Here is a 22,341-nt window from a genome sequence, read left to right as displayed (position 1 = left end):
AGGAAATCTCCCCCTTTGTGGTGTAGAAATGACTTTGAGGATAGTCCTCTTTTGCCCCCTTGCTGTTTGTGGTGAGTGGTGACATCCCAGCAGAGTGACGATGGACGACCCATGCTCAGTCACAGCGGATCCACATTTCATTCATTCTCTGTAATGAGCGGTTCTGGAACAATTGTCAGTCCAGGGAGCAGTGGGCGGAGTGATCCCTCCCTCCTGACTGGCTCCACCCTCAGCAGACCTCCTATATAAGAAGAAGTAGAAGAGCAGCTGATCACAAGTGTCTCTGATAAGGAAGCAGGATGGCAGATAATGTGAGTATGAGCACTGGTGGAAGCTGCAAGAGCTGAGCGAATGGCTTCTGTGGGGGATGGTGGGTGTAGTGTGGTGGGTAATGGTGAGTATTGGTTTGCTTGGTGTGGACACAAGTTGGTGTCGGGCTGGTTTGATGTTGGTGGTGGAGGTATATGTATGAGCACTGGTGGAAGCTGCAAGAGCTGAGTAAATGGCTTCTGTAGGCAGTGGTGGGTGTAGTGGTTGGTATAAGTTTCCTTGGGGTGGACATGGGTTGGTGTTGGGTATAGGAAATTATGGGTCTACTTCTGGTTGTTTGTGTACTATTGAGAAATATGGATCATGCTGATAGGGTGACTTGATGTGAGCAGTTGGTGGGTGTGGGTCAGTATTTTAGTTCTTGTCCATCTATTTCTTTAGGGTGGGATGTATGTGTATTGGTGTCCTGGCACAGAGCTATGTCTGCCTTCCTGGGTGTTCTTAGTATTGGGCATATACTGGAATGGCTCAGACCCTCTTCTCCTCCACACTTGCCCATAGTGGCTCATTATTTCCATGCCTTCCCCTGGTGTGATTATATTAACCATTTGCTGTGCAGTCTTATAAACGGTCCGGTTCTGAGATGTGACATGTCCATCCGCTCTGGGTTAATCCATTTGTGCCATATTAACTCTTTCCATGCAGGATGGAAGCTGGGGGTGGGAAGGGGGTAGGGTGGATACGCCAGACAGTTCAGATATTTGATGCGCACACGCAGGGGTGGACTGACAACTCATAGGGCCCTGGGCAATAGGGGATCATGGGGCCCCTGTGTCCTTGCCCAAACTAAAAAAAAAAACTGTGAAAAAGGTACCAGGGGCATCTCATGGGGCCCCCTACTGACTCCAGGCCCTTGGGCAGTGCCTGAGTTTCCAAATGGTCAGTCTGCCCATGTGCACACATGATGATTAACTTGCTGATCAAAATTCAGTTCATACTGTACCCACAAAGTACATAATTACTAAACATGAATGCTGGGCAGGCCTTGGCACCATCCGGCTGTCTGTAGATGGGACTATACCTTATAAAGGTCTGGGAGCCGGCATACATGATATGAATGTTAGAGAAAATGTATATATTGTCATGTCATTGATCTGCCAGACATTTGTGATCTGCTGGGGATGTCTGAGCTCCTCCACTCTCCCACAAAGTGCTGCCACCCACAGAAATCCCAAACTTATTCTGAGTGCAACCATCAGATGTCTCTCCATAATCTGTGTAATAATCCCCCCCCCCCCCCCCCCATTATACATGGTGTAATAATTCTCTCCTTTCTCCTATACAGACTTTTACCTTTTACAACATCGGCCTCAAACCTGGTCACTCGGTGGAGGTGAAGGGCTTCATTCCGGTGGACTGTGAAGTGTAAGTCACGGTTCCATCCTCAGCTACTTATTATACAATAGATGTCTGCTCTCTGTATAATTTGCCTAAAGTTTACCTTGCAGAAGCAGGAAAGTGTTCCATGTACAGTACATCCTACTGACCCCTACATGCTGGGAATTCGGCATGCGTGGTCCCTCAAATGCCTGACATCAGATTGTTTTGCTCACAGCAAATTTAGCTCAAATGTTTGTTTCATTGACACAATTTCACCATATGAAATGCCAGCTGACATTGATCTCTGTCCTCCTGGACCTCACCAAACTGTATAGCTGCAGGCATTGTGGAGGAATTTATCCTCAAACTACATTAAAGAGCTTCATCAATACTGCTTACCTAGTTAGAGGTCCAATGGCAAGAGGGAGTGAAAGGGCACAAAGTAGTAGTGACTTCTCAGCTCCCCCTCCTAGCAGTGACACCTTAGCCCCGTTCACCCTTCTCCCTCCCACAACAGTGACCCATGAGCTCAGATCACCCTTCTCCCTCTCTATTTGGATTGTACATGGTCATTCAAGTCTGATCTCAACCTCTCTGCACTCCCATCCCAACACACACATTCCTGCTTTAAAAATGGCTGTGTATAAGTGGGTGCTGCAGTGACCGTCGGCTGGAACTGAACACATGCCTGATGAGGGGGTCCTGCAAGTCTTCAAAATGTTGCCTTGCTGTAACTATGTAATCATTCATTAAAATGTTTGGACCCACATTGGTGATGCTTGCTGTGCTGGTGACATCCTCCCAGAGTTGAATGGCTTCACTATTTCTTGTCAATTTTCAGAAGAAATTGCTCCACAGTGGCTGCAACTACAAATGTCAGTGAGGGATTTTGGGATTTTCTCAGCGCATAGTTACTACACTTTTTTTTGTGTATGCAGACAACCGTCTATACCAAGAGTACATAAAGTGAACTTGTAGCCTAGATATGGACAGAGGATTACCAGGGCCCCATCTTTTTATGCAAACTGTCAGTTTTAGTCTCCAAAAACATTGTGATATTTTGTGACTTGGGTGGCAGAAGTACCTCTGATTCACATGGGTACTACAGGTGAATGACTAGAGTACTAGATCTGAGAAGAACTGAGCAGAATTTGTGCTTTTTCTGTCTTTCTAGGTTTGTCATAAACTTGGGAACAGATGAGAAGAATCTTGTGCTACACTTTTGTCCTCGCTTTAACAATGTTGGAGACCAGCTCACGGTGATCTTGAACTCAAAGGTGGACGATGTCTGGGGAGAAGAGCAGAGGGAAAGCTTCTTCCCCTTCGCACAAGGATCAGACACCACAGTATGTCTACACTGGGAAGGGCAGGAAAAATGGTGGATGGGGCAAAGTGGCATCACTGTTCATATTGGACACATCAGTCTCTAAAAGATGCAGTAATTGCTAGAATAGGTCACTCCTTCAGCTCCTTCAATGAAGGATAAGACCCTTCCACATGGGAAGATGCAATGGATTCCATCATGCTGCCATTGATGTACCACCTAGAAAATGGTTACTGTTGGTGACATTAATGGTTGTCAGATATTGGCTTGCAAAATGTTTTCATGTAACATTTTGCAAGCCAATATCTTTCTATTTTGTGTGTTATTGATGTTATGCATATTGGATGATTATTTTAGGAAAACAAGGGAATGGGGATAAGTAAATCCCTGACAACGACTCTGTAAAGGCTCAATCTGGGGAGTAGTGGGAGGGGGGGGCAGGTAACATCAAATGGGAGCCTAATTGGCCAACTCTAGGTCCCCCTAGAAACCTCTGGAGTCTGAAGGAACCCTGGGTGAGAATAGCTGGCAGACTCAAACTGGCCAAAAGCTATTGATCTGAGGGCTCCAGTCTTTGGTCTAGATGACAGACCGTCCTCAGACTGTTACTAAAACATTGCAGAAGCACATCCTTCCATTATTCCTTTCCATTAGCAATTTTCTGTAACACAAGAAGAATACAGAAGATGAGCTTCATGCACATATCTCCTTATGGAAAGATTTTAGTTTGAATATTTTGGTGATAGTGTTAGCTTGCTGGACTATAAAGGTCAGTCTTTTGTATCTACAGCTGACACTGCCATCTTTTCTTACAGGTTTCCTTCTTGTTTGAGCAAGACAAGATCACCATACAATTGCCTACAGGAAATCCTTTCACATTTCCAGTCCGCTTTCCCATAGAGGAGATCTCTTGCTTGCAGGTGGAACACCTCCGGCTCAAGTCCGTCACACTGAAGTGAAGAATCTGCAATAGAGGAGCCACCTCTCCCACGTGTCCATATCCCGGCTCTTGTGAAATGGCCATAATGGATGGAGAGAAATGTTATCCTGTCTTGTACCCTTCTCCTTCCAATCTGCCTCCTTGCTGCTCATGTAGCCATACATTGTGCTTTGCTCAGATCACTTGCTAGAAATGAATTTCATCCACATTTCAAATAAAATCCAATGAGCTCTATTGTGTCTGATCAATCTTATTATTGAGCACTAAACTGACTCTGTATTCATTGCTGTAGTCTATAGCGCCCTCCTGCTGGAGGTTGGTTGCATTACTTCTAGGCTGCATTCACACTTGAGCCGCTTGTAGCTTCAAGTTCCAAAAAGCTCAAACTTGAGGTGAAGAAAAATCTTTCTTTGTCTGTTTTACACACAGAGGCACCATAGAGAACAATTAAGCATTTTGTAGCTTGAAGCTCTGAAAACACAAAATAATAAGTGTGAATGCATCTTTAGAAGGTACACATGGTGACTAATGCTTCATTCTTCTGCCTGTGTAGTCTGATTAAATGATCAAAATGTTTATTGGAAGTCAAGTAATGTCTTTTAAAACACAAAACAAAACTTTCAGGCTCCAGACTGAAAGGTGTGAGAAACGGGTTACTATGTATTCCTATGGAACTCTTCACCCTCGTGTTGTGGGTCTGGTTGTTTGAGGTTCTGGCTTGCTGCATTCAGTTCTACATAAAATGAAAGCAGTAAAGCCACATGTGCATTTTTGCTGCAGATATTTGTGAAGGCAGCCTAACAATCACATGCTGAAGTCAGTGGCCCAGTACAGGTAGTAGTTGTGGCAGTGAATGTAGTACTTCTCCAGCGGGGGAAGGAGATGCTGGAGCAGCTTTAGTCTCAGTGTACGGGTAGTAGACTAGGGGGACTAAATACATAGCATGGGGAGTAAAGTGGTGGCAGCATAGAAAGGGTAATGGTAAGGGCATTTAATATTTGTAGCTGGGGGTATGGAGGCCTTCAGATAAGTTGGGGGTGGAGGAGGGGTAGGAGCAGTTCTAGCAGTAGTGTGGTGGTAGTAATAGCATTGGTAGTGATCAGAGTAGTACTAGTTATTGCAAGATGGTAATGGGGTAATATTAGGAGTAATAGTTGTAGCAATGGGTGTGGTAGTAGTCACAGCAGTATAGTAAAGGTAGTGGTAGATGTAGCAGTTGCAAACCAGCCAGTGTGTATATACTGCAGAAGGTTGGCACCTGCAGACAAAGCATGAACCTTACTTTGGCAGCTTGGGCTAAGGGAGGGGTGCTATGCTGTCCCCAGACACTGGAATCTGGAGCCCAGTTATTGCTGATTTCATTTATAACAGCTGTGATTGGCCCACAGCTATCACAGGGTACCTGGGCCAATCATGGTACCATGTAATTTTGTATCAAATCACTAGTGATCAGTTGTCAAAAATGGTTAACCACTTCATGACCTTTAAACTTTGCTATTACAGTGATCTTTGGTATAAAGGTGAGAAATCCCTGATCACTGCCTTGTCGTACAGTGTTATCATAATGATGAAATGATCTTTCTAAAAATGAATTTTAAAATCTTGTTACCATCCCTGATCAGCACCACATCTGTTATAAGGATGCTTTACTTCACTGGTGATAGGATGGTAAAAGAATTCAATTTTCGAGTATACAACTACACTAAATCCAAAAATAGGGGACTTTTGAGGCGCTGGGCTAAAGAACAAATCATGACTATAAAATTACATTTATTATAGTCCATTATAATGGTGGTCCATCTATTTCACCAATTGGTAAGCAGATATATTAAAACAACCAACAAATCACACGATAAGATTGGACGATTCCATATCCCGCTAGTAATGCCAACACGTTTCCCAGTCTACATCTGCTTCTTCAAAGGCTTTGTGGGGATCGTCTACAACGACATGGACATAACGTCACAGTAACAAATATATACAGGAAGATATGACACCCTTTAATACACATTTCAGGAATATTTTGTTGACTCTTACCACGATGTTCACTTAAATAACAGGATTGCTTTCGGTTGAAAGAGATAATATACACCGATATCTGCTGCCAGGAACAGATGTCCCATCACAGGCCCATAAATCCACCCCCACCCCATAGGGGGAAGGAGGAAAACTGGGGAAGCGGATGAAGACCACCGCTAATCATCAACTGTAAGCTGCAATATGAAGAGAAGGAGGCGATGTCATCTTTATAGTAAAATACCTCAAAACCAGAGCCCATTATATTCCCTAGTATTCATATATAACATAGTATGACCTAGATTCCAATATTTCTAACGGGGCAAAAGTGTTGTACTTCAGAGAATTCTTCCAAACAAACCGAGAATAAACTCTTCACCAGAGACACCCTCCTAGAGACGTGTATATTGAGTATGGGGTACATGGCATTATTCCTCCCCCAAATAACACACAAAAAAAAAAGAGGATGTCCCTCACATTCACTTACCCCCCTAAGATCTGCCGCCAAGCTCCAAATCAACAAATGGTCAATATAGATATTGGTAAAACCGCTCAACTAGAAGCAGATAAACCCAGCACCTCGTGGCCCATAACACGGTCAATGGTCCCACAAATAGCAGCCCGGTATTCACATCTAGTCCCGCCACCACCTCTCCTCTATATGACCCCAGCGGGCTGGACGTCCCACCCAACGTCATGATGTTGGGTCGGCGCATTACGTCACACCAGCTGTGGGTGCCATGCTAATCCGCATGCACCCTTCAACAACGGACCGCCATAACAGCAGCGGCCGGATGAGGAGCGCAATGCATTCCAATGGCCGGTCCCATTAGCAGAGTGCAAGGATGGAGGGGAGGAGGAGAAGCCCCTCACCCCACACAAGTAGCCTGTCCCCCGAATGTCCGTCCAATTGCTAGGCCAATAGAAGGACCTCATCCCCTGTGACAGCAGACAAGGATCAATGCAGAACATTAAATGATTACAGAATTACACAGCAAAACAGGAGAAAAGAAGCCATTGATAGTTACAGGAATGGTTTATACGTAAGTGCAGTATTAGAAGTATCCCACCACATGAGACCCCCCGAGCTTCTTACTAAATGCCTCAGAATGTCAGATTTCACAAAAAGGGGCCATTTGAGGATTATTTGTACTGTCCTGAGATATTAGAGCCTCAAGAAATGAGATCGGCAATCAGCAGCGAATAATTTGTCACACACCTAATATTAAGTCACACACCGACTGCTCAGAACTAGCAAACTACCCATAGCCAGGTGCACAGGCATTCCACGCTACCCATAGCCAGGTGCACAGGCATTCCACACTACCCATGCAGGTACACAGGCATTCCACGCTACCCATAGCCAGGTGCACAGACATTCTACGCTACCCATAGCCAGGTACACAGGCATTCCACACTACCCATAGCCAGGTGCAAAGGCATTCCATGCTACCCATAGCCAGGTACACAGGCATTCCACGCTACCCATAGCCAGGTACACAGGCATACCATGCTACCCAAAGCCAGGTACACAGGCATTCCACACTACCCATAGCCAGGTACACAGGCATTACACGCTACCCATAGCCATGTCCAGATGCATTCCATGCTACCCATAGCCAGGTACACAGGCATTCCACACTACCCATAGCCAGGTACACAGGCATTCCATGCTACCCATAGCCAGGTGCAAAGGCATTCCACGCTACCCATAGCCAGGTGCAAAGGCATTCCACGGTACCCATAGCCAGGTACACAGGCATTCCACGCTAGCCATAGCCAGATACACAGGCATTCCACACTACCCATAGCCAGGTACACAGGCATTCCACGCTACCCATAGCCAGGTGCACAGGCATTCCACGCTACCCATAGCCAGGTACACAGGCATTCCATGCTACCCATAGCCAGGTACACAGGCATTCCACGCTACCCATAGCCAGGTACACAGGCATACCATGCTACCCAAAGCCAGGTACACAGGCATTCCACACTACCCATAGCCAGGTACACAGGCATTACACGCTACCCATAGCCATGTCCAGATGCATTCCATGCTACCCATAGCCAGGTACACAGGCATTCCACACTACCCATAGCCAGGTACACAGGCATTCCATGCTACCCATAGCCAGGTGCAAAGGCATTCCACGCTACCCATAGCCAGGTGCAAAGGCATTCCACGGTACCCATAGCCAGGTACACAGGCATTCCACGCTAGCCATAGCCAGATACACAGGCATTCCACACTACCCATAGCCAGGTACACAGGCATTCCACGCTACCCATAGCCAGGTGCACAGGCATTCCACGCTACCCATAGCCAGGTACACAGGCATTCCACGCTACCCATAGCCAGGTACACAGGCATTCCATGCTACCCATAGCCAGGTGCACAGATGTCCCAAGTTACCCATGTACTGGAATGCATCTTCCTGCAGGACGGCTATGAGGAAAGTTCTGGTACTGAAGAGGTTAAGAAATCCAGTTTTAGCAGAGAACGTCCACTATGGGGCGCCTGGCTGTGCCGTGTCCCCCCCATACTAGGATCAGTAATGACAATTCCTGGGATGTCATGCGTCTCATGTGATGTATTGGAGGTCCTGGGTCCTCTACATGGATCTTTAGTTGGACCTCATTTAGAATACTGTGTCCAGTTCTGGAGATCTCACTTCCATAAATATATTGATGAGATAGAACGAGTCCAGAGACGGGGAACACAAATGGTGAAAGGTCTGAGGGATCAAACAGATCAGGAGAGACTGCAGGAACTTCAAATGTACAGTCTGGAGGGAAGAAGGGAAAGGATGGACATGACCAAAACCTTTCAATACATCAAGAGGGGGAATAAGGTTCTGGAGGGCAAGATGTTCAGTATGAAGCCAAGATGAAGAACACGGGACATGACCTCCAACTGACTGGAGGAAAGTTCCCAACTCATCTTAGAAAGTCATATTTTCCTGAAAGGGTAGTTGATGGTTGGAATAGACCTCCAGCAGAGGTAGTGAGTCAGTCAGCAGTAAGTGGCTTCAGACATGCTTGGGGCAAACATGGATCTAGACTCAGACAACACACCAATATAATAAATAAATAAGGAAACATTTAAAAAAGGAAGCAGACTCGATGGACCACTTGGACTTTTTTCACCTGTCACTTATCTTTGTTATTATATTTTGTATGTCTCATATTATGTCATGCATCTCATGTGATGTCAGGGGTCTCATATGATGTCATGCATCTCATGTGATGTCAGGGGTCTCATATGATGTCATGCATCTCATGTGATGTCAGGGGTCTCATATGATGTCATGCATCTCATGTGATGTCATGCATCTCATGTGATGTCAGAGGTCTCATATGATGTCATGCATCTCATGTGATGTAAGGGGTCTCATATGATGTCATGCATCTCATGTGATGTCATGCATCTCATGTGATGTCAGAGGTCTCATATGATGTCATGCATCTCATGTGATGTCAGAGGTCTCATATGATGTCATGCATCTCATGTGATGTCAGGGGTCTCATATGATGTCATGCATCTCATGTGATGTCAGGGGTCTCATATGATGTCATGCATCTCATGTGATGTCAGGGGTCTCATATGATGTCATGCATCTCATGTGATGTCAGGGGTCTCATATGATGTCATGCATCTCATGTGATGTCAGGGGTCTCATATGATGTCATGCATCTCATGTGATGTCAGGGGTCTCATATGATGTCACATGATGTAATGTGTATCAGGTAATGTAAATTGTTACTTTGGGGTTGAATTCCTAAACCTGGAGAGTCCAGAATCTGGTGCAGCTCTGCATAGAAACCAATCAGCTTCCAGGTTTCCCTGTCAAAGCTTCATTGATCCAGCTGAAGGTAGAAGCTGATTGGCTCCCATGCACAGCTGCAGCAGATTTTGCACCCTCCAGTGTTAGGAAATCTCCCCCTTTGTGGTGTAGAAATGACTTTGAGGATAGTCCTCTTTTGCCCCCTTGCTGTTTGTGGTGAGTGGTGACATCCCAGCAGAGTGACGATGGACGACCCATGCTCAGTCACAGCGGATCCACATTTCATTCATTCTCTGTAATGAGCGGTTCTGGAACAATTGTCAGTCCAGGGAGCAGTGGGCGGAGTGATCCCTCCCTCCTGACTGGCTCCACCCTCAGCAGACCTCCTATATAAGAAGAAGTAGAAGAGCAGCTGATCACAAGTGTCTCTGATAAGGAAGCAGGATGGCAGATAATGTGAGTATGAGCACTGGTGGAAGCTGCAAGAGCTGAGCAAATGGCTTCTGTGGGGGATGGTGGGTGTAGTGTGGTGGGTAGTGGTGAGTATTGGTTTGCTTGGTGTGGACACAAGTTGGTGTCGGGCTGGTTTGATGTTGGTGGTGGAGGTATATGTATGAGCACTGGTGGAAGCTGCAGGAGCTGAGCAAATGGCTTCTGTAGGCAGTGGTGGGTGTAGTGGTTGGTATAAGTTTCCTTGGGGTGGACATGGGTTGGTGTTGGGTTGTTGGGTATAGGAAGTTGTGGGTCTACTTCTGGTTATTGTTTGTGTACTATTGAGAAATATTGATCATGCTGATAGGGTGACTTGATGTGAGCAGTTGGTGGGTGTGGGTCAGTATTTTAGTTCTTGTCCATCTATTTCTTTAGGGTGGGATGTATGTGTATTGGTGTCCTGGCACAGAGCTATGTCTGCCTTCCTGGGTATTCTTAGTATTGGGCATATACTGGAATGGCTCAGACCCTCTTCTCCTCCACACTTGCCCATAGTGGCTCATTATTTCCATGCCTTCCCCTGGTGTGATTATATTAACCATTTGCTGTGCAGTCTTATAAACGGTTCTGAGATGTGACATGTCCATCCGCTCTGGGATAATCAATTTGTGCCATATTAACTCTTTCCATGCAGGATGGAAGCTGGGGGTGGGAAGGGGGTAGGGTGGATACGCTAGACAGTTCAGCTATTTGATGCACACACAGGGGCGGACTGACAACTCATAGGGCCCTGGGCAATAGGGGATCATGGGGTCCCTGTGTCCTTGCCCAAACTAAATAAAAAAACTGTGAAAAAGGTACCAGGGGAATCTCATGGGGCCCCCCTACTGACTCCAGGCCCTTGGGCAGTGCCTGAGTTTCCAAATGGTCAGTCCGCCCATGTGCATACATGATGACTAACTTGCTGACCAAAATTCAACTCGTACTGTACCCACCAAGTACATAATTACTAAACATGAATGCTGGGCAGGCCTTGGCACCATCCGGCTGTCTGTAGATGGGACTATACCTTATAAAGGTCTGGGCAGCCGGCATACATGATATGAATGTTAGAGAAAATGTATATATTGTCATGTCATTGATCTGCCAGACATTTGTGATCTGCTGGGGATGTCTGAGCTCCTCCACTCTCCCACACAAAGTGCTGCCACCAACAGAAATCCCAAACTTATTCTGAGTTCAGTAACTGCAACCATCAGATGTCTCTCCTGTCTATAAATGGTGTAATAATCCCCCCCCCCCCCATTATACAGGGTGTAGTAATTCTCTAATTTCTCCCATACAGACTGTTACCTTTTACAACATCGGCCTCAAACCTGGTCACTCCGTGGAGGTGAAGGGCTTCATTACGGTGGACTGTGAAGTGTAAGTCACGGTTCCATCCTCAGCTACTTATTATACAATAGATGTCTGCTCTCTGTATAATTTGCCTAAAGTTTACCTTGCAGAAGCAGGAAAGTGTTCCATGTACAGTACATCCTCCTGACCCCTACACGCTGGGAATTCGGCATGCGTGGTCCCTCAAATGCCTGACGGATTGTTTTGCTCACAGCAAATTTAGCTCAAATGTTTGTTTCATTGACACAATTTCACCATATGAAATGCCAGCTGACATTGATCTCTCTCCTCCTGGACCTCACCAAACTGTATAGCTGCAGGCCCTGTGGAGGAATTTATCCTCCATCTACATTAAAGAGCTTCATCACTACTGCTTACCTAGTTAGAGGTCCAATGGCAAGAGGGAGTGAAAGGGCACAAAGTAGTAGTGACTTCTCAGCTCCCCCTCCTAGCAGCGACACCTTATCCCCGTTCACCCTTCTCCCTCCCACAACAGTGACCCATCAGCTCAGATCACCCTTCTCCCTCTCTATTTGGATTGTACACGGTCATTCAAGTGTGATCTCAACCTCTCTGCACTCCCATCGCACACTTTCCTGCTTTAAAAATGGCTGTGTATAAGTGGGTGCTGTAGTGACCGTCGGCTGGAACTGAACACATGCCTGATGAGGGGGTCCTGCAAGTCTTCAAAATGTTGCCTTGCTGTAACTATGTAATCATTCATTAAAATGTTTGGACCCACATTGGTGATGCTTGCTGTGCTGGTGACGTCCACCCAGACTTGAATGACTTCACTATTTCTCGTCAACTTTCAGGAGAAATTGCTCCACAGTGGCTGCAACTACAAATGTCAGTGAGGGATTTGGGGATTTTCTCAGCGCATAGTTACTACACTTTTTTTTTGTGTATGTAGACAACCGTCTGTCCATATCTAGGCTACAAGTTCACTTTATGTACTCTTGGTATAGAGGATTACCAGGGCCCCATGTTTTTATGCAAACTGTCAGTTTTAGTCTCCAAAAACATTGTGATATTTTGTGACTTGGGTGGCAGAAGTACCTCTGATTCACATGGGTACCACAGGTGAATGACTCGAGTACTAGATCTGACAAGAACTGAGCAGAATTTGTGCTTTTTCTGTCTTTCTAGGTTTGTCATAAACTTGGGAACAGATGAGAAGAATCTTGTACTACACTTTTGTCCTCGCTTTAACAATGTTGGAGACCAGCTCACGGTGATCTTGAACTCAAAGGTGGACGATGTCTGGGGAGAAGAGCAGAGGGAAAGCTTCTTCCCCTTCGCGCAAGGATCGGACACCACAGTATGTCTACACTGGGAAGGGCAGGAAAAATGGTGGATGGGGCAAAGTGGCATCACTGTTCATATTGGACACATCAGTCTCTAAAAGATGCAGTGATTGCTATGATGGGTCACTCCTTCAGCTCATTCAATGAAGGATGAGACCCTTCCACATGGGAAGAAGCAATGGATTCCATCATGCTGCCATTGATGTACCACCTAGAAAATGGTTACTGTTGGTAACATTAATGGTGGTCAGATATTGGCTTGGAAAATGTGTTCATGTAACATTTTGCAAGCCAATATCTTTCTATTTTGTGCATGTTATTGATGTTATGCATATTGGATGATGATTTTAGGAAAACGAGGGAATGGGGATAAGTAAATCCCTGACAACGACTCTGTAAAGGCTCAATCTGGGGAGTAGTGGGAGGGGGGGGGGGTGGCTGGCCTGTAACTTAAGATCGTGTTTTACCCTAAGCCAGTCATAGTAGATGAGACCCTTGTCCAAGGGATCACTTGAGCCATGGCTAGGACAAATGTGTATTGGGGCCCCTGGAAGGAGGAGATTAAAATTTGAGAGGGAATTCTATGGAATAGAGCCTCAGAGCACGTTCATGGTTCTAATACATGGCATGTAGTGTAGATGTTATATAGCTTGTGTGGCATACAGCAGCCTCTCCACCATTGGAACCATTGAAGTTTTTTGATCTCTGGGAAAGCCTTGCTTAAACCAATTTCAGTCTGTACCCAATTTCCAGTGGTGGTCAAAATGCCACTCTTGCAGGCAGTGAAAAGGATGTGTCCTGAAGCTGGCTTCACAAAGTTGTGTTGGGAACTTGGGCATTGCCTGGGGTCAGTTGTGGGCCCCATGAGATGCCCCTGGTACCTTTCATAGGCTTTTAGTGTGGGCAAGGATACAGGGGCTCCATAAATCCCCCTATTGCCCCAGGGTCCCATGAGTTGTCAGTCTGCCCCTGGTTGGGGTCCAAAAATAGGCAGGTACCATCAAATGGGTGCCTAATTGGCCAACTCTAGGTTCCCCTAGAAACCTCTGGGTCTGCCAGCTATTCTCACCCAGGGTTCCTTCAGACTCCAAACTGGCCAAAAGCTATTGATCTGAGGGCTCCAGTCATTGGTCTAGATGACAGACCGTCCTCAGACTGTTACTAAAACATTGCAGTGCAGAAGCACATCCTTCCATTATTCCTTTCCATTAGCAATTTTCTGTAACTCATGAAGAATACAGAAGATGAGCTTCATGCACATATCTCCTTATGGAAAGATTTTAGTTTGACCTTTATAGTCCAGCAAGCTGACACTATCACCAAAATATTCAGTCTTTTGTATCTACAGCTGACACTGCCATCTTTTCTTACAGGTTTCCTTCTTGTTTGAGCAAGACAAGATCACCATACAATTGCCTACAGGAAATCCTTTCACATTTCCAGTCCGCTTTCCCATAGAGGAGATCTCTTGCTTGCAGGTGGAACACCTCCGGCTCAAGTCCGTCACACTGAAATGAAGAATCTGCAATAGAGGAGCCGCCTCTCCCACGTGTCCATATCCCGGCTCTTGTGAAATGGCCATAATGGATGGAGAGAAATGTTATCCTGTCTTGTACACTTCTCCTTCCAATCTGCATCCTTGCTGCTCATGTAACCATACATTGTGCTTTGCTCAGATCACTTGCTAGAAATGAATTTCATCCACATTTCAAATAAATTCCAATGAGCTCTATTGTGTCTGATCAATCTTATTATTGAGCACTAAACTGACTCTGTATTCATTGCTGTAGTCTATAGCGCCCTCCTGCTGGAGGTTGGTTGCATTACTTCTAGGCTGCATTCACACTTGAGCCGCTTGTAGCTTCAAGTTCCAAAAAGCTCAAACTTGAGGTGAAGAAAAATCTCTTTGGTGTCTGTTTTACACACAGAGGCACCATAGAGAAGCATTTTGTAGCTTGAAGCTCTGAAAACACAAAATAAAAATTGTTAAGTGTGAATGCATCCTTGGACGGTACACATGGTGACTAATGCTTCGTTCTTCTGCCTGTGTAGTCTGATTAAAAAAAACAAACATTCTGATCTCTTAAAGACATTACTTGATTTCCAATAAACAAACTTTCAGGCTCCAGAATGAAAGGTGTGAGAAACGGGTTACTATGTATTCCTATGGAACTCTTCACCCTCGTGTTGTGGGTCTGATTGTTTGAGGTTCTGGCTTGCTGCATTCAGTTCTACATAAAATGAAAGCAGTAAAGCCACATGTGCATTTTTGCTGCAGATATTTGTGAAGGCAGCCTAGCAATCACATGCTGAAGTCAGTGGCCCAGTACAGGTAGTAGTTGTGGCAGTGAATGTAGTACTTCTCCAGCGGGGGAAGGAGATGCTGGCGCAGCTTTAGTCTCAGTGTAGGGGTAGTAGACTAGGGGTAGTAACTACATAGCATGGGGAGTAAAGTGGCGGCAGCATAGAGTAATGGTAAGAGCATTTAATATTTGTAGCTGGGGGTATGGAGGCCTTCAGATAAGTTGGGGGTGGAGGAGGGGTAGGAGCAGTTCTAGCAGTAGTGTGGTGGTAGTAATGGCATTGGTAGTGATCAGAGTAGTACTAGTTATTGCAAGATGGTAAGGGGGTAATATTAGGAGTAATAGTTGTAGCAATGGGTGTGGTAGTAGTCACAGCAGTATAGTAAAGGTAGTGGTAGAAGTAGTAGTTGCAAACCAGCCAGTGTGTATATACTGCAGAAGGTCGGCACCTGCAGACAAAGCATGATCCTTACTTTGGCAGCTTGGCCTAAGGGAGGGGTGCCATGTTGTCCTCAGACACTGGAATTTGGAGCCCAGTTATTGCTCTGTGATTTCATTCATAACAGCTGTGATTGGCCCACAGCTATCACAGGGTACCTGGGCCAATCATGGTACCATGTAATTTTGTATCCAATCACTAGTGATCAGTTGTCATAAATGGTTAACCACTTCATGACCTTTAAACTTTGCTATTACAGTGATCTTTGGTATAAAGGTGAGAAATCCCTGATCACCGCCTTGTAGTACAGTGTTATCATGGTGATGAAATTGTCTTTCTAAAAATGAATTTTAAAATCTTGTCACCATCCCTGATCAGCACCACATCTGTTATAAGGATGCTTTACTTCACTGGTGATAGGATGGTAAAAAATTCAATTTTCGAGTATACAACTACACTAAATCCAAAAATAAAGGACTTTTGAGGCGCTGGGCTAAAGAACAAATCATGACTATAAAATTACATTTATTATAGTCCATTATAATGGTGGTCCATCTATTTCACCAATTGGTAAGCAGATATATTAAAACAACCAACAAATCACACGATAAGATTGGACGATTCCATATCCCGCTAGTAATGCCAACACGTTTCCCAGTCTACATCTGCTTCTTCAAAGGCTTTGTGGGGATCGTCTACAAAGACATGGACATAACTTCACAGTAACAAATATATACAGGAAGATATGACACCCATTAATACACATTAAATGAATATATGTTGAGACTCTTACCACGATGTTCACTTAAATAACAGGATTGCTTTTGGTTGAAAAAGATAATCTACACCGATATCTGCTGCCAGGAACAGATGTCCCATCACAGGCCCATAAATCCACCTCCACCCCATAGGGGGAAGGAGGAAAACTAGAGAAGTGGATGAAGACCACCGCTAATCATCAACTGTAAGCTGCAATATGAAGAGAAGGAGGCGATGTCATCTTTATAGTAAAATACCTCAAAACCAGAGCCCATTATATTCCCTAGTATTCATATATAACATAGTATGACCTAGATTCCAATATTTCTAACGGGGCAAAAGTGTTGTACTTCAGATAATTCTTCCAAACAAACCGAGAATAAACTCTTCACCAGAGACACCCTCCTAGAGACGTGTATATTGAGTATGGGGTACATGGCATTATTCCTCCCCCAAATAACACAAAAAAAAAAGAGGATGTCCCTCACATTCACTTACCCCCCTAAGTTCTGCCGCCAAGCTCCAAACCAACAAATGGTCAATATAGATATTGGCAAAATCGCTCAACTGATAGCAATGGAAGTTGTTAAACCCAGCACCTCGTGGCCCATAACACGGTCAATGGTCCCAAAAATAGCAGCCCGGTATTCACATCTAGTCCCGCCACCACCTCTCCCCTATATGACCCCAGCGGGCTGGACGTCCCACCCAACGTCATGATGTCAGGTTGGCGCGTGACATCACACCAGCTGTGGTTGCCATGATATTCTGCATGCAGCCTTCAACAACGGACCGCCATAACAGCATTCCAAAGGCCGGTCCCATAAGCAGAGTGCAAGGATGGAGGGGAGGAGGAGAAGTCTCCCACCCCCACACAAGTAGCCTGTCACCCGAATGTCTGTCCAATGGCTAGGCCAATAGAAGGACCTCATCCCCTGTGACAGCAGACAAGGATCAATGCAGAACATAAAATGATTACAGAATTACACAGCAAAACAGGAGAAAAGAACCCATTGATAGTTACAGGAATGGTTTATACGTAAGTGCAGTATTAGAAGTATCCCACCACATGAGACCCCCCGAGCTTCTTACTAAATGCCTCAGAATGTCAGATTTCACAAAAAGGGGCCATTTGAGGATTATTTGTACTGTCCTGAGATATTAGAGCCTCAAGAAATGAGATCGGCAATTAGCAGCGAATAATTTGTCACACACCTAATATTAAGTCACACACCGACTGCTCAGAACTAGCATACTACCCATAGCCAGGTACACAGGCATTCCACGCTACCCATAGCCAGGTACACAGGCATTCTACACTACCCATAGCCAGGTGCACTGGCATTCCATGCTACCCATAGCCAGGTACACAGGCATTCCACGCTACCCATAGCCAGGTGCACAGATGTCCCAAGTTACCCATGTAGTGGAATGCATCTTCCTGCAGGACGGCTATGAGGAAAGTTCTGGAACTGAAGAGGTTAAGAAATCCAGTTTTAGCAGAGAACATCCACTATGGTGCGCCTGGCTGTGCCGTGTCCCCCCCCATACCAGGATCAGTAATGACAATTCCTGGGATGTCATGCCTCTCATGTGATGTATTGGAGGTCCTGGGTCCTCTACATGGATCTTTAGTTGGACCTCATTTAGAATACTGTGTCCAGTTCTGGAGATCTCACTTCCATAAAGATATTGATGAGATAGAACGAGTCCAGAGACGGGGAACACAAATGGTGAAAGGTCTGAGGGATCAAACATATCAGGAGAGACTGCAGGAACTTCATATGAACAGTCTGGAGGAAAGAAGGGAAAGGATGGACATGACCAAAACCTTTCAAAACATCAAGAGGGGGAATAAGGTTCTGGAGGGCAGGATGTTCAGTATGAAGCCAAGATGAAGAACACGGGACATGACCTCCAACTGACTGGAGGAAAGTTCCCAACTCATCTTAGAAAGTCCTATTTTCCTGAAAGGGTAGTTGATGGTTGGAATAGACCTCCAGCAGAGGTAGTGAGTCAGTCAGCAGTAAGAGGCTTCAGACATGCTTGGGGCAAACATGGATCTAGACTCAGACAACACACCAATATAATAAATAAATAAGGAAACATTTAAAAAAAAGGAAGCAGACTCGATGGACCACTTGGACTTTTTTCACCTGTCACTTATCTTTGTTATTATATTTTGTATGTCTCATATTATGTCATGCATCTCATGTGATGTCAGAGGTCTCATATGATGTCATGCATCTCATGTGATGTCAGAGGTCTCATATGATGTCATGCATCTCATGTGATGTCATGCATCTCATGTGATGTCAGAGGTCTCATATGATGTCATGCATCTCATGTGATGTCAGGGGTCTCATATGATGTCATGCATCTCATGTGATGTCAGGGATCTCATATGATGTCATGCGTCTCATGTGATGTCAGGGGTCTCATATGATGTCATGCATCTCATGTGATGTCAGAGGTCTCATATGATGTCATGCGTCTCATGTGATGTCAGGGGTCTCATATGATGTCATGCATCTCATGTGATGTCAGAGGTCTCATATGATGTCATGCGTCTCATGTGATGTCAGGGGTCTCATATGATGTAATGTGTATCAGGTAATGTAAATTGTTACTTTGCAGTTGAATTCCTAAACCTGGAGAGTCCAGAATCTGGTGCAGCTCTGCATAGAAACCAATCAGCTTCCAGGTTTCCCTGTAAAAGCTTCATTGATCCAGCTGAAGGTAGAAGCTGATTGGCTCTCATGCACAGCTGCAGCAGATTTTGCACCTTCCAGTGTTAGGAAATCTCCCCCTTTGTGGTGTAGAAATGACTTTGAGGATAGTCCTCTTTTGCCCCCTTGCTGTTTGTGGTGAGTGGTGACATCCCAGCAGAGTGACGATGGACGACCCATGCTCAGTCACAGCGGATCCACATTTCATTCATTCTCTGTAATGAGCGGTTCTGGAACAATTGTCAGTCCAGGGAGCAGTGGGCGGAGTGATCCCTCCCTCCTGACTGGCTCCACCCTCAGCAGACCTCCTATATAAGAAGAAGTAGAAGAGCAGCTGATCACAAGTGTCTCTGATAAGGAAGCAGGATGGCAGATAATGTGAGTATGAGCACTGGTGGAAGCTGCAAGAGCTGAGCAAATGACTTCTGTGGGGGATGGTTGGTGTAGTGCAGTGGGCTGAGGGTGTTGGTGGGCTGAGGATGGTGGTAGTTATAAGGTTGCTTAATGTTGGTATGATGTTGCTGAAGGGGGGTGTTTATTTGCTGTGTTTGGATGGTGATGGGCATAGCTTGGTGTAGGGTATGATCAGGGGCGGACTGACAACTCATGGGGCCCCCAGGCAATAGGGGATCATGGGGCCCCTGTGTCCTTGCCCAAATGCCCCCTACTGACCCTGGGCCCATGGGCAGTGCCTGAGTTTACAAATGGTCAGTCCGCCCCTGGTGATCGGTGTAGTGTTGGTGCAGTGATGATGCTGATGGCTCTAGTGTTGGTGGATGTTGGCAGTGGTTGGTATGGTGTTGTTAGAGGAGGCCATTGATATGTCAGGGGGGCATTTAGTTGGTGGGTTTGGGTGGTGATGGGTATAGTTTGGTGTAGGTTATGGTATTAGTTCTTTGTTGTTGGTGGGGGTTTTGCCTGTTTAGGGTGTGATGAATGCATTTTGATGTCCTGGCTCAGAGCTTGGTCTGCCTTCCTGGGTATTCTTAGTATTGGGTATATACTGGTATGACTCCAATGCTCATTTCCTTCACAATTACTCTTAGTGACTCGTTTCCATCCCCCCCTTATTTTTTTTTTTATGTATATGTGATTATAAACTTTCTGTAGTTTCATAAATGGTCCTATTCTGAGGTGACATGTTCATCCATTGTGCCAGATAATTGTTTCTATGCAGGATGGAAGCTGGGGGTGGGAAGGAAGTAGGGGGGACACTCCAGACCAATCGGACATTTTGATGTTCTCTTGACAAACTAACATGCTGACCAGAATTCACCATCCGGCTGTCTGTAGATGGGACTATAACTTGTATAAAGCTCTGGGCAGCCGGCATACATGACATGACCATTGTAAGTGAAAATGTATATATTGTCATTGATCTGTCAGACATTTGTGATCTGCTGGGGATGTCTGAGCTCCCTCCACTCTCCCACACAAAGGAGTCAACAAATGGCTGTGACACACAAATCCCAAATATATTCTGAGTTCAGTAGCTGCAACCATGAGATGTCTCTTCTGTCTATAATCGGTATAATAATTCTCTCCTCCCATACAGACTGTTACCTTTAATAACCTCGGCCTCAAACCTGGTCACTCCGTGGAGGTGGAGGGCTTCATTCCAGTGGACTGTAAAGAGTAAGTCATGTTTCTCCCCTCAGCTACTTATTATATAATAGATATCTGCTCTCTGTATAATATGCCAGAAGCTTAACTTCCAAAAGTAGAAAAGTGTGCTGTGTGTACAGAACATCCTACTGATCCCTCCTCGCTGGGGTTTTGCCATGCGTGGTCTTATGCCTGACTGGTCAAGTGTTTGACCTAAACTTGCTCTGACTTTATTTCTTCTGGACCCCAACAAACTTTATAGCTGCAGGCACTATGGAGGAATTTTTAACCTCAAAATTAATAGCAGATAGCACTTCATCTTTACCACGTACTTGGACGTCCAACACCCCTGGAATGGCAACAGAGCATGAAAGGGCAGAAAGTTGTAGTGACTTCACAGCTCCTCGTGTCCTAGCAGGGGCTCAGCAGCTCAGCTCACCTTCTCAGCTTTAACTGGATAGTTCATCTCCCCCCTCCTAGTGGTGACTCCTTGGCCAATTCACCCTTCCACAGCAGTGACTCGGCACCCTTCCTCCCAGAGTAGTAGGATGGGAGCACAGAGAGCTTAGAACAGACATGAATGACTTCAGTTTCTTTTGAATATTTTCAAGAAGACTTGTTCCACAGTGGCTGCAACTACAAATGTCAGTGAGGGATTGTCTCAAAGCTTAATTACTGCTTGTTAAGAATATATAGACAACAGTATATCTGTCTATATCCAGGCTACAGGTCCACTTTAGGGGCTTTTGGTACAGTGATGTATTAGCAGGACCCCATGTCTTTCAAGAAAACCTTTTAGTTTAAGTCTCCAAAAATATTAGCTGACCTAATTAATTAGGTGGCAGAAGTATCTCTGAAACCCATGGGGTGTACCAATGATGAATTACTCGTACTACATTCAACAAGGTCAGCTGAGCAGAATTGCCTTTTCTGTCTTTCTAGGTTTGCTATCATCCTGGGAACAGATGAGAAGAATCTTGTGCTACACTTGAGTCCTTGCTTTGACTATGAAGGAGTCCGACTCATGATAGTCATGAACTCAATGGTGGACAATGTTTGGGGAAAAGAGTGGAGGGAGAGTTTCTTCCCCTTCCATGAGGGATTGGATACAATGGTATGTCTACACTGGGAGGGGCAGGACAAATGTTGGATGGGTAAAGTGGCATCATTGGACACATAATATCCATCTCTGAAAGATACAGTAGGCAGTCAGTGATGGCTTACATCAAGGATATGTAGACTCTGATGCTTGCCCCTTCAGCTCCTTCCATGAAGGATGGTAACATCCCAGATGGGAAGATCTAATGGATTCTGTCATGCTGCCATTGTGAGCTATGATATACTGCCTAGTGAATGGTTGTCAGAAATTTACTTGGAAAAACGCACAAATCAAAATGTTAATGAAATAATTTGCTTGTCAATAAAAATGAGATTTTGGTGAGATTATAGGAAGAGGGAGTGGGGATACAGTAATCTGACATGGAATGTCACCTTAAGGCTCAATCTGGGGAGTAGTGGGGGGGGTGGCTGGTCTCTTGTATGTGCCCAGAATAATGGTTTTCTCATTTCCCCAAGTCCATCATGGTAGATGGGACCCTTGTCCAAGGACATATGAACTGCAGATCTCAGTATTGATAACTGAGGCATAACCTTC

At 45.2% G+C, this 22,341-nt stretch overlaps 2 protein-coding genes across 2 annotated transcripts; both read left to right on the top strand.

Annotated features, from left to right (window-relative positions):
- Positions 1–282: 282 nt before the first annotated feature.
- LOC149436313 (galectin-1-like) lies at positions 283–4,148 on the top strand. Its single transcript, XM_089661768.1, has 4 exons — positions 283–311; positions 1,616–1,695; positions 2,825–2,996; positions 3,790–4,148. Exons 1-4 carry the CDS (start codon positions 300–302, stop codon positions 3,931–3,933), a joined length of 408 nt encoding a protein of 135 aa, XP_089517894.1. The 5' UTR covers positions 283–299; the 3' UTR covers positions 3,934–4,148.
- Positions 4,149–10,127: 5,979 nt separating this feature from the next.
- On the top strand, positions 10,128–14,584 carry LOC149436312 (galectin-1-like). Its single transcript, XM_089661766.1, has 4 exons — positions 10,128–10,171; positions 11,493–11,572; positions 12,695–12,866; positions 14,226–14,584. The coding sequence occupies exons 1-4, from the start codon at positions 10,160–10,162 to the stop codon at positions 14,367–14,369; spliced, it is 408 nt and encodes a 135-aa protein (XP_089517892.1). The 5' UTR covers positions 10,128–10,159; the 3' UTR covers positions 14,370–14,584.
- The last annotated feature ends 7,757 nt before the right edge of the window (positions 14,585–22,341 follow it).

This window comes from Staurois parvus, unplaced genomic scaffold (assembly GCF_062004578.1).
Source record: "Staurois parvus isolate SC_StPar_1 unplaced genomic scaffold, SC_StPar_1.0 ptg001381l, whole genome shotgun sequence".
Taxonomy (NCBI): domain Eukaryota; kingdom Metazoa; phylum Chordata; class Amphibia; order Anura; family Ranidae; genus Staurois; species Staurois parvus.
This window is presented reverse-complemented; position numbering and strand designations above follow the sequence as displayed.

Coding starts and splice junctions, on each gene's coding strand:
- LOC149436313 (XM_089661768.1), top strand. Junction 1,696..2,824: donor ATTCCGGTGGACTGTGAAGT/GTAAGTCACGGT, acceptor CTGTCTTTCTAG/GTTTGTCATAAACTTGGGAA. Junction 2,997..3,789: donor CACAAGGATCAGACACCACA/GTATGTCTACAC, acceptor CTTTTCTTACAG/GTTTCCTTCTTGTTTGAGCA.
- LOC149436312 (XM_089661766.1), top strand. Junction 11,573..12,694: donor ATTACGGTGGACTGTGAAGT/GTAAGTCACGGT, acceptor CTGTCTTTCTAG/GTTTGTCATAAACTTGGGAA. Junction 12,867..14,225: donor CGCAAGGATCGGACACCACA/GTATGTCTACAC, acceptor CTTTTCTTACAG/GTTTCCTTCTTGTTTGAGCA.